The sequence below is a fragment of the Oncorhynchus keta genome, chromosome 1, assembly GCF_023373465.1.
Source record: "Oncorhynchus keta strain PuntledgeMale-10-30-2019 chromosome 1, Oket_V2, whole genome shotgun sequence".
Lineage (NCBI taxonomy): Eukaryota > Metazoa > Chordata > Actinopteri > Salmoniformes > Salmonidae > Oncorhynchus > Oncorhynchus keta.
The window spans coordinates 40,023,738-40,035,935 of record NC_068421.1 but is presented as its reverse complement, the minus strand read 5'-3'; the positions used below and the strand labels follow the sequence as shown (position 1 = coordinate 40,035,935).

Genomic DNA, 12,198 nt, shown 5'->3' with positions numbered 1-12,198 from the left:
ATAACATCACACTCCATAACATCACACTCCTTAACATCACACTCCTTAACATCACACTCCTTAACATCACACTCCTTAACATCACACTCTGTAACATCACACTCCTTAACATCACACTCCTTAACATCACACTCCATAACATCACACTCTGTAACATCACACTCTGTAACATCACACTCTGTAACATCACACTCTGTAACATCACACTCTGTAACATCACACTCTGTAACATCACACTCTGTAACATCACACTCCTTAACATCACACTCCTTAACATCACACTCCTTAACATCACACTCCTTAACATCACACTCCTTAACATCACACTCCTTAACATCACACTCTGTAACATCACACTCTGTAACATCACACTCTGTAACATCACACTCCTTAACATCACACTCTGTAACATCACACTCCTAAACATCACACTCCTAAACATCACACTCCTTAACATCACACTCCTTAACATCACACTCCTTAACATCACACTCCTAAACATCACACTCTGTAACATCACACTCTGTAACATCACACTCCTTAACATCACACTCCTTAACATCACACTCCTTAACATCACACTCCTTAACATCACACTCCTTAACATCACACTCCTTAACATCACACTCCTTAACATCACACTCCTTAACATCACACTCCTAAACATCACACTCCTAAACATCACACTCCATAACATCACACTCCATAACATCACACTCCTAACATCACACTCCATAACATCACACTCCTAACATCACACTCTGTAACATCACACTCTGTAACATCACACTTTGTAACATCACACTCTGTAACATCACACTCTGTAACATCACACTCTGTAACATCACACTCCTTAACATCACACTCCTAAACATCACACTCCTAAACATCACGCTCCTTAACATCACGCTCCTAAACATCACGCTCCTAAACATCACGCTTCTAAACATCACGCTCCATAACATCACGCTCCATAACATCACACTCCTTAACATCACGCTCCTTAACATCACAATCCATAACATCACGCTCCATAACATCACAATCCATTACATTTACATCTACATTTAAGTCATTTAGCAGACGCTCTTATCCAGAGCGACTTACAAATTGGTGCATTCACCTTATGACATCCAGTGGAACAGCCACTTTACAATAGTGCATCTAAACCGTTTAAGGGGGGGGGGAGAAGGATTACTTTATCCTATCCTAGGTATTCATGGGGTTTCAGGTGTCTCCGGAAGGTGGTGATTGACTCCGCTGTCCTGGCGTCGTGAGGGAGTTTGTTCCACCATTGGGGGGCCAGAGCAGCGAACAGTTTTGACTGGGCTGAGCGGGAACTGTACTTCCTCAGTGGTAGGGAGGCGAGCAGGCCAGAGGTGGATGAACGCAGTGCCCTTGTTTGGGTGTAGGGCCTGATCAGAGCCTGGAGGTACTGAGGTGCCGTTCCCCTCACAGCTCCGTAGGCAAGCACCATGGTCTTGTAGCGGATGCGAGCTTCAACTGGAAGCCAGTGGAGAGAGCGGAGGAGCGGGGTGACGTGAGAGAACTTGGGAAGGTTGAACACCAGACGGGCTGCGGCGTTCTGGATGAGTTGTAGGGGTTTAATGGCACAGGCAGGGAGCCCAGCCAACAGCGAGTTGCAGTAATCCAGACGGGAGATGACAAGTGCCTGGATTAGGACCTGCGCCACTTCCTGTGTGAATCCATAACATCACGCTCCTAAACATCAAGCTCCATAACATCACACTCCTTAACATCACACTCCTTAACATCACGCTCCTAATCACACTCCTTAACATCACGCTCCTAATGACACTCCTAAACATCCCCTTAACCTAATATTAGTTTAGTATTACTAGTATTTGTTCCTTATATCATTGGTTATATCCTTAGTTAGAACCTAATAGACAGACCGTTTCTAATATTAGCCAAACAATAACAGGTTTAGGGGATAATACTAGGACTTGAGGTTCAACAACTTAAGCTGGAGTAGGAATATTAAGGCCTTCCATAGAGTCTCCATTCTCCTTGGAGCTCAGTACACTACATCCCCCAGCACACGTTCCTCTGCAGCATGGCGAAGGCTTGAGGCCCTGTAAAAAAGGAAATCTAATGAGATGAGGAGCTCAGCTGGCTTTGCTCTCATTCACCTGGATGTAGTCTCATTCTTTGCTCTGTTTTTTTTTCATCCTTCCCCGCTCCCTTCCTCCCTCTCGCTCGCTCTCTCGCTGTTTCCTTCCCTGCCTTTCTCCCTTTCTCCCTCCCTATCTCCCTCAGTGTGAAGATCAAGTTCAGCTGGCTGGGCTTTGACCATAAGATCACTGGAAAGCAGTTCTACCGCCAGGTGACCACGGTGGGGAGACGACTCAGCGTGGGGAACAGCATGAAGCAAAACCCAAAGGAGCTGGCCCAACAGGAGGGCAACAAGCTGTGTCTCTCCACCGTTGACCTGGAGGTCCAGTGCAAGTCTCAGGAGGAATGTAAGTGTCTGGCCAGGTCACATCTGTTCAGACCAGAGAATATGACTGCTTTTGATGTCTTTCAGATCGAGAGTAGGAAAATAAATCATGCATTTTCTGTGCACACCGAGTGTGATGGGGTTCATTGTCTAAATGGATTTGCCATAATGGGTTTCAAGCACTGAACCTCCACAAATCCATACTTCATGAGGCCAAAAGCCAGTTTGCCAGTTTCCTTGTTATACCATTTTGAATAATTTGGACACAACAAAGGACATGTCTGCCAGAAACCTGTCTGATGTTAAGCTGTCCAACCACTTCACCAACACAATATCCTGCTCCAGCCATGGTGTAGAATTTAGATAGGAGCAGACTGACAGACAAAAATAGATCTAACACAACAATGCAATGGATCATTGTAGCCCTGCCTTATGGGTAAACAGAGGTAAACAATCGACCATATGCAAGATCTGGGCCTGTATCTTGTACTGATCTAGGATAAGGTCCCCCCTTTTCCATATAATCATATTTTTAATGATATAATAGGCTAAACTGATCCTGGATACAGGCCTAGATCTAGCATATGGTCGACTGATCCTCTATGATGGATTGCTATTCCATGAAGCGGATTGCTATTCCATACTCTACAACTTTTGTAAAGAAGAGCTCTGACTTTATCAGTGCAATTTTGATGTTTCAGAGTGGGCTCGCCCACCAGCCAGTGTTTAGGACCCAGCCGCCAGCTTGTCTGAGGGAGCGCTGTCATTGGCGCTGAGGTCATCAAGGCCATCCTCCCTCTCCCAAATTAAATCCTGCAAACGCACAACTGGCTATGCACTTTGCCTTCACTAACCCAGATCTGTACACTGCAATTAGCCACAAACCTCCAAAACACCCTCAAATCAGCCACGTGACCCCTCCTCACCTCCGCTGTGCTCCCTCCGCACTCCCTCGGGCTCGGAAACCTGTGGTTCTCTGCAGGTTATCTTTGGTACCGAACGGACCGTGCAATCGATTCGGACCGCATTCCAAGACGTGCTGCTCGGGTGGCGGTGGTGGGGCCGGGCCAGAGGGCAGATAGCAGTCAGTAAGGTCCGAAGGGGGTCATTATACACACAGGATGGATGCCTGCGGTTCTGTAACCCTGTTGGACAAGTTCCACGTGTCAGGAGGTTTTCAAGGGGCCCCTTGCTAAGGGCCAACTCCCCAAGCCTTTCTCTCTCTTTCTCTTTCTCTCTCTCTCTCTCTCTCTCTCTCTCTCTCTCTCTCTCTCTCTCTCTCTGTCTCTGTCTCTGTCTCTGTCTCTGTCTCTCTCTCTCTCTGTCTCTCTGTCTCTCTGTCTCTGTCTCTGTCTCTGTCTCTGTCTCTGTCTCTGTCTCTGTCTCTGTCTCTCTCTCTCTCTCTCTCATATATATATATTTATATTTATTTATATATATATAAATATTTATTTGTTTATATATATATCTGTGTTTGTCCACTCATCAATCTGATGCATGTGATGGTGGGGATTTATTTGGTTGTTAGGAGTTTTTTCCCAAAGAAGGCTCACTCAAGGATACTTTGGTGCCTGGGACCTCTTTTGTGGATCGGTTGTGAGAGCAGAGTTGAAAGATTATGTTATAATGCTGTAATTGCATCAAATGGTTGTTTTATGCAACAGAAAAGAGGGTTCATATAACTCTATTGTGTCCGTGTGAGCTGAAAGTGGGCCTCTGGGGACACGGACAGGAAATGCACAATGTTTTTGGGGTGATACCACATTCCAGAGCATGAGTTAATGTTTCTGTACTGGGGTACCTGGGGGAGATCTTGTGACCCATTCCATACATCTGTTGTGTGTCATGTAGACTGAAGGAGGATGGACTTTGCTATAAAATGCTGTGGTTCAAACCAGCTGGTTGAGTTCTCGGTGGTCACCTCCAGGGGTGGTTACCGACCAGCTCCCGTGCTGCAGTAATGAAATGATACAGTTGGATTGTTTTTGATGAAATCTAAAAGTCTCTCCTTTTGATTACAATAATTCCACCACACGGTTCTTATATCAGCCAAACCATTATGGGACTGTTTTGTATCGAAGTCAACACTGGCCATGGCGACTGTTGCCAGTGTAGGCTAGGTATTTTGAAAATGATCACGGTGTGTCCTTACAAGTGTGGTCACATAGTGTGCCAGTCAAGAATGTAAACCCGAGTGATGATCTAGGATCAGACCCCCCCCTTTAATTCATGGTGATCTAAAAGACCAAACTGATCCCAGATCCTACTCTGAGACGCTTTGTGAATAATATTTTAACTCATATTATGGGTGCAGGACACAGGGGAGACCCAGTGTTATAGACTGAGACAGACTGTTAGAACCACCTGCTCTAATGTAATATACCAGCCTGTAAGCCCCTTGTCCAGCCAGCATGTCAACGATGGTCCCGTCTCCAGAGGATTGGAGAGATACCTGCATCGCTGGGCAATAAACGCTGGACACATCTGTGGCGTGACCATTAAGACTTTTCCACTGCCCTGCCGCAGCTTTTACAGCTTTGAGACCAGTAGATGATAAACGGACCATGGCCCCAGGCCCCTTGCAGCACGGGCCCCCACTTGTTATCTTGCCATCGTGTTACCGAGCTTCCCTGTTTCCCTACGTCCATGTTGTTTCTGAGGTGAAGCAGCTACGCCCTGGTAGTTTTCCATCACGGCATGTGGAGGAAATGAAAGACTGCATATCCTGTACAGTACACACAGGATAAACCTCACTCCAATCTGATTAAAAAATATATATATATATAATCCTGTGTATCGTCCTCCATTAATAAATCGAGTTATTCTGCATTCTGAGATTGAACGCAGCATCACTGTTTAAACTTCAGTTTTACTGGAGTAAATGGTCAGGTACTGTTGTTGACGTTAATCTGTCTCTCCTCCTGTGTGTCCACAGCCCAGTCCTTCATGAAGAGTATCCTGAGTCCTATTTTCATGCTCAGCCTGATCACCATGTGTGTCACCCAGCTGAGACTTATCTTCTACATGGGAGCCATGAATAACATCCTGGAGTCGCTGTCCGACAGAGACTTGAACACAGGTGTGTGTGTGTGTGTCTGTGTCTGTGCGTGTCTGTCTGTCTTGAAAATGTGTGAGTGTAAGCTCTAGAGGCAATAACATGTCTCTCCTGCCGTTCACAGTGAGTGTGTACACCTCCATTTTCGGGGTGCTGCAGCTGCTCTGTCTGATGACCGCCCCAGTGATCGGGTACATCATGGACTGGAAACTCAAAGAGTGTGAGGATGAGAAGGCGAAGCCGGGCAAAAGGTGAGTTTCACACGCACGAAAGCACCCGAGCTCGCACGCACACACTCACTCATGCGCAGGCACACACACACTCCAACAGAGCAATCCCCTGCCTCTCAGATACTCCCCTAGCATCCACAGGACACTACTATGTTATTTGTATAACCAGGGAGTATGTGTGTAACATGTGATGTCCCCTCTGATAGAGATCTTACCCAGCCCAAGCGTCGTGACAGACAGATCCAGAAAATCACCAACGCCACACGGGCCTTCATCTTCACCAACCTGCTACTGATGGGCTTCGGGGTCACCTGCCTCGTCCCCAGCCTCCCTCTCCAGGTAAGTCGTCCCTCTGTTTCCTCTCCTCCATCTCGCTCTCTCTTTCCTCTCCTCTAGGGGCTGTGGAGAAGCACACTTTTCACCGCCTGCTTTCCCAGTGTTTCGTAAAGCCCTCCTATAGCCAAAGGGAGAGATCTTGGTGCAGAGAAAGAAAGAGGGAGAGTGACTCACATGTTATTGCAGCTGAGCCATTGTTTAATGCAACAGTGTCCCCTGGTGGACAATTGTGTCATTACAAGTTATGCAAGTTATTTTACAACCCAGCTCTGGGAACATCTCTGTCAAGCCATTATCTATTAAACATGGACTCCATTTTAGGATGGAGGGACAGGGCACCATGCATCAAAGAGTGTGAGGATGTAGATTCTGGAACACATCATGTTGAACTATTTCTCTTTTCTTCTCTGCCTTCAGATTCTATCGTTTATTCTGCACACTATTGTGAGAGGATTCATCCACTCTGCGGTTGGAGGGCTCTATGCTGCTGTGTAAGTGTCTCGTGTGTGTGTGTGTGTGTGTGTGTGTGTGTGTGTGTGTGTGTGTGTGTGTGTGTGTGTGTGTGTGTGTGTGTGTGTGTGTGTGTGCGTGTGCGTGTGCGTGCGTGCACAGTCCCTTCCACACAAGCGCCTCATGCTGGTTGTCCTCCTTAGGTACCCGTCGTCTCAGTTTGGCAGTCTGACAGGCATGCAGTCCCTCATCAGCGCCCTGTTTGCCCTGCTGCAGCAGCCCCTCTTCATGGCCATGATGGGCCCCCTGAAGGGAGACCCCCTATGGGTAAGAGAGCAACGACCTTTCACCCTTTCCAGTATACTAATGTGCTATGAGCATAATGCCGCAAAGGCTCCTGTATACGACTGATGTGTAGCAGCCACCTTGTTCTTAAGCAATCTGTGAAAACAACACCGCTGTTCCCTCCATTCTTCTCACTGTTGATGTCACTTCCTGTGTGTGGTTGTGCGCAGGTCAACGTGGGCCTGCTGGGGCTGACGGTGCTGGGCTTCTGCCTGCCTCTCTACCTGCTCTGCTACAGCCGCCAGCTCCAACGCCAGAAGCAGGAGCGCGAGGAGGACCCCAAGATCTACGTCCAGATGAACAACGGCAGCACGCCCGAGGCCTTCATCTAGAGAGACAGACTGACGGACGGAGATTTGTTTCAACAATGAGAAGGAGGAACGGAGAGTGTGAGGAGGGGGAGAGGTCACAGGTGTGACTGAACTGTATGATGAAATCGCAATCTCACCCACCAACTCCGGTCCCTCTACCGTCTGCACTTGCACTCAGACGATACTTTCTCTCTCTCTCACCCCCCCCCACACACACACACAACTCCCTTACATTCCCCCTCACACACAGACACAGACATACATACAAACACATACACACAAGCGCTCGACACACACACACACCACGCCGACTGCCAAACACACTCTGTCAAACCTACAGTATATGTTCACCAATCTCAGATAACTACTATGATAAACGCACACACTTTTACACTCCCCAGCACCAAATGGACATTGTTCATCTTCTCACCGCTGAAATGAGAAAGGACAAGCGCGGGTCTGTGAACTGAGGAGAAAGGAGAGAAGAAGAGGGAGGAGGATCTCCACGACTTTCTCCTCCCTTCCAGCCTCCTCTTTGTTTCAGTGCTCTATCATTTTTTTAATTAAATTTTTCTGTCAATGATGCCATGCTCACTCCTGCCTGTCAGTGCAAAAAGAGGACACTGATTCTCCGGTCACCCTGCGAAAAGAACTAGAGAGGAAGCAAGCGTTCAACGCCATGTCAAAGACCTCCAGTGCTGGATGTGGTGACTTGAACCAGATAAGCAGATGACGTCCTCCTCCTAATTACAATTACCCAGGCCACCAGTGTTTTTACATGCGTTTTTAATGATGCCAGTAACGACGACGAGTATCGCCTCACTTTCAAATTCTGATCCAAATTAGTCTCGCACCGTCTCGTGCGGCACTTGGGGTCTTCTACTTCACGCCCTGAAAACTGGTTTAATGATTAGGACGTTATTGAAACGTTATCTAAACGTTTATTGGCGATAGGCCTGTATTTTTCTCTGTGGTTGTTACATGTCAATGCCTCTCTGTTGTCACAAGTAGTTTAGACTGGAGGTAGGAGTGAAACAGGCGGTATAGAAGTTCCAGTACTCCAAATGGTGCTAAGAGTTCATCCTGCCATAACGTTCCCATTTGCTTCTGTAACGTTCCCATAACGTTCTGCAATGTTGGGGATAGTCATCATTGTAAATGAATTGGTAAGAATGGAACCTCATGCAACCTTTAGAAGCTAGTCGATGTAACCCTCTCATCTAGCGAGTGTTCCTTCCAGTGTCTCAAAGACCAAACCTTGTGACTCTTGTCTTTTTAGTTCTGCCGTTGAGGATAACAGAGGCATGGAGTGTTAAAGCCGCAGAGAAGCTGTCATTTTAAGACTGTTCAAACGGCTCTAGGAGACTAGAAAGCGAAGGCATGTTTTTTGTAACACTCAGCACTCTAGGTAAAAGCCCGAGGCAATAGCTTTGCTTTGAGTCAATTTGAGCTTTGAGCAAGTGATTCGGCCAATGGGTTTCCAGTGAGCAGTGTGCAGGCCAGCGTTTTACTTCTAGGGAATACTATGTGACTGTGCAAAGTGGCTGTGCTTCAAACAAAAGCATGGCACAGGTTGAAACAAGCCTCTTACCGGTAATAATGTGCCAAAACAACGTAAGGTACAGCACAACTGTAGAAAAAAAGGGTTCCTAAAGGGTTCTTCGGCTGTCCCCATAAGAGAACCGTTTTTGGTTCCAAGTAGAACCCTTTTGGACATCTGAATAACTGTTTTAGGTTCTAGATAACACGTTTTTTCCCCTCTAAGAGTGTAGGCTAGGTTATCAAGACCACTGACTGGTCTTGTCTTGGCAGTCCGTTTTGTCGTGCAAAATGAATTTCTTATTGAATTGGTGTGTTTTTATTTTAATTTGTGATGACCAGATGTTGTTTTTTTCAGGAGACCTGGTTTTTAAAAAGTAATAGTTTTATCAACTGTATTTTACCTGCAAAATGATACTGACATGCTGTTCAAGCTTTTGTTCTGTTTCAAGACAAATGTGATTTAGTACAAATGGTTTTACGAGAAATGGTTTAAGATAGGAGATGTGTAGCTTAAGGTGAACTGTGGTTGCTATGGGCCTATACCTGCCACTGTTCTACAGTACCTGAATTACATTCTGATTCGCTGTAGCAATAAGTACTTATGTGAGTTGCTGAGCAATCCTCTACTCATCCCGGCAACACATAACTCTGTGAACACCACTGTTGTCCAACCACACACATACACAGACACAATGCAAGAATGTGGATTGATATAATGTAATGTTTATTACAAAGGTGCTTCTCAATGACAGGAACATGGACTCATATTTTTCTTGATGTACTGGTCAGATAGTGACCATCCTGCATCTATCAATGGTCTCACTTACAAAGCCTCACTTTGTAGCGACAAATTACTTGAATTATCGAATTCCAAATTCAACTTTGATTCACTTTTCAAATCAAAAAAGGGAGACGGAGAGATGCTTGAATATGATATCTGATTCTAAATCCACACTCTTGCAGCTGTTGTGAATGTTGTGATCTTGGGACCCAGGTGGGCGGGCAGGCGGGTCACGATAGGACATTATGTTCTTGAATTATCTGTTGCGGGTAACAGACACCGGAGAGAGAGCGTGACAACTTGATTGATGTAGCTCTACATCCGCAGACGCAGTATTTAGACTGGACGTGACACCTGCTTTTCCTCAGTCACTCACAGAAGCACTTCCTAAGACAGCCATGTAATGTAACCAGCAGATTGCCTCTATGTTCAGATGATTTGAGACGCGGATACGATACGGCAAGTCGGTGCCCCGCCCTCTCTCATCATGACCCCGTCACATTGATCCATCCATGTCCAAACCACTATCCTGAACTGTTGCGCTGACACACCTGGTTCTCCACTGCAGTCTCACCCAAACACAAACCACCCACCCAAGAGATCCTTCACATACTGGCGATGGAACCGAGAAACAATGCTAGAATCCCCAAAAGCTTCAGGAATGAAATACGTGAGAACTGAATGGCACATGTGCACCTTAGTCCTCATATCAGGATTTCAATGCTATTTTTCTGAATGGCATGCACTGAAATATAACATAGACAGTGCACCTCTTGCTGGTTCTGCATTTTAGCATAGAATGTATTCCCAGTAGTTTTTTAAAAATTAATAAGAGTAATGACATCGGAACTGCAAGAAACTGTTATTTTTGTTACTTACCGCAGGTGGTCTTAGTCTCTCCTCTTGTATGCACCATCCAGTAGGTCCGTCCCTCAATATAGAATGGCTCCTTGCTACTGACTGCTGTTTGGGCCTGTCTGTTTGGGTTTCTCGATTTCAATGATCTACAGGTCTAGACATCCTCACTTTGAACATCACTCTACTTGTCGTTTACATTAATGTATTTAGTGAAAAGAGAAAAAGCGTGTATAGCCCTATAGACTGGTTCTCGTGGCTTGAACATGTGTCTAGAGATTGCAGGTGGATTCTGATAATGATGCTATACTGTACTCTAGCACAGTGAATGTGGGGTTGGGATGATCTGCATTCCCTCAGTATGGGAGAATCAGCACTATTTACACTGCCATACCATAAAACTGTCATTCTACTCAAAATGCCATCACCATAGTTATTTTCCAGATGTGACATACTTTTACTACTTATCCCCTTCCCTGGGATATAAAGTGTGATTGATTGACTGGCTATTCTCTGATGACGGAAAACAAGCAGTATTTTTTTTGGATAGTGTTTTAATGGTTTGTGTGTCACTTTTAGACATTGAACGGGAGTTCAGCTGAAACACCAATGCTTTTACCTGACTTGTACCTTGTTTTCTTCTCTCAAATGTTTATTTTGTTGTTTTACATTCTCTTTTTTGGTGATTGTTTCAATATTTCATGTCTATATACTGTATATTGGATCTCAGTTTTTGTTTTATATCACATTATAGCCATTGTTATTGACATTTTGAGTCATTTTCTAAATGAGAAGAAAAACAATCTATATATGAAAAACATCAACAGATTAATTTGTAAAATAAAGTGTCCGTTTGTAATTATTTGACCTTGTTTGACGTTTTTTTGCACGTTTCCTCAAAGTGTCGTGGATTTTCAATCACTCTTAATGCAAGATGTGTTAAACAACATGACATATCCCATGTTTCAGCTGCATGCAATATAATGGACAGAAGAAAGCATGGATGGTCTGCTTTAAGTGGAGGAAGCCTGCCAATGCCACCTCGCAACTGCAGTCATTCCTAAATCCAACCACCCTAGGGGGAAATTCCATTTCTCAGGGTTAGGCTATTGTAGGTTTCATATTAGCCACATTTTTGCAGTCAGGAGAAGTGACAATAATCATGCCTGTAATGGCTGGCAACTTTCCAAAAAGAAAAAGAGCCTTTACTGTGTTTCATTATAAAGTAATATTGTTTTAAGAGTCTCGAGTCTCCACCAGAGGACAGGCTATTACAGTTCACGACTACACCACAACTCAGCTGCCCAATTCACTACTATTTTTCTTGGGTGTTGTTATTAACACACCAATTAAGAGAGTTTGAGTGAAGTGATACTTGAAGAACATGATGCCAAAAAACATGTAGGTCTTTTAGGTGGTTTTCTTGATCACTGGGGATTAATTGCTGTGGGGTAATTAAAGTAAACATTAACATTCAAGTGAAAAGCACAATACAGTAACAATGCATGTTTTCAACTGTCACCTGAAATCATAATGGTAATAGGAGTGTTTCACACATGTACAGCAGTGGAGGCTGGTGGGAGGACCTATAGGAGGACAGGCTCATTGTAATGGAATACATGGAATGGATTCAAACATGGTTTCCATATGTTTGATACCATTCCATGTATTCCATTCCAGGCTTTACAATTATTATTTGTGTTGCTCTAGTCTTGCTCAAGCTTATTGAAGGCTAAACCACTGGTTTGACTTGCTGAGGTTGCTACTAACCTGTTCCAAAGACCGACACAAGAAAACACCGGGGGGTTACTGAGTTCACCCTCCACCAACTG

The 12,198-nt window shown here is 45.0% G+C and overlaps 1 protein-coding gene across 2 annotated transcripts in view; it reads left to right on the top strand.

Moving 5' to 3' along the window:
* LOC118384915 (large neutral amino acids transporter small subunit 4-like) overlaps positions 1–11,228 on the top strand; it is a 34,281-nt gene extending 23,053 nt beyond the window's left edge. For both annotated transcript variants that reach the window (XM_052524606.1, XM_052524607.1), the window contains exons 8-14: positions 2,281–2,483; positions 5,397–5,540; positions 5,641–5,767; positions 5,953–6,085; positions 6,500–6,573; positions 6,736–6,859; positions 7,048–11,228. In XM_052524606.1, coding sequence (XP_052380566.1) covers positions 2,281–2,483; positions 5,397–5,540; positions 5,641–5,767; positions 5,953–6,085; positions 6,500–6,573; positions 6,736–6,859; positions 7,048–7,209 — 967 coding nt within the window. In that variant the 3' untranslated portion in view covers positions 7,210–11,228. The remainder of the gene's footprint in view (positions 1–2,280; positions 2,484–5,396; positions 5,541–5,640; positions 5,768–5,952; positions 6,086–6,499; positions 6,574–6,735; positions 6,860–7,047) is intronic.
* Positions 11,229–12,198: the final 970 nt, after the last annotated feature.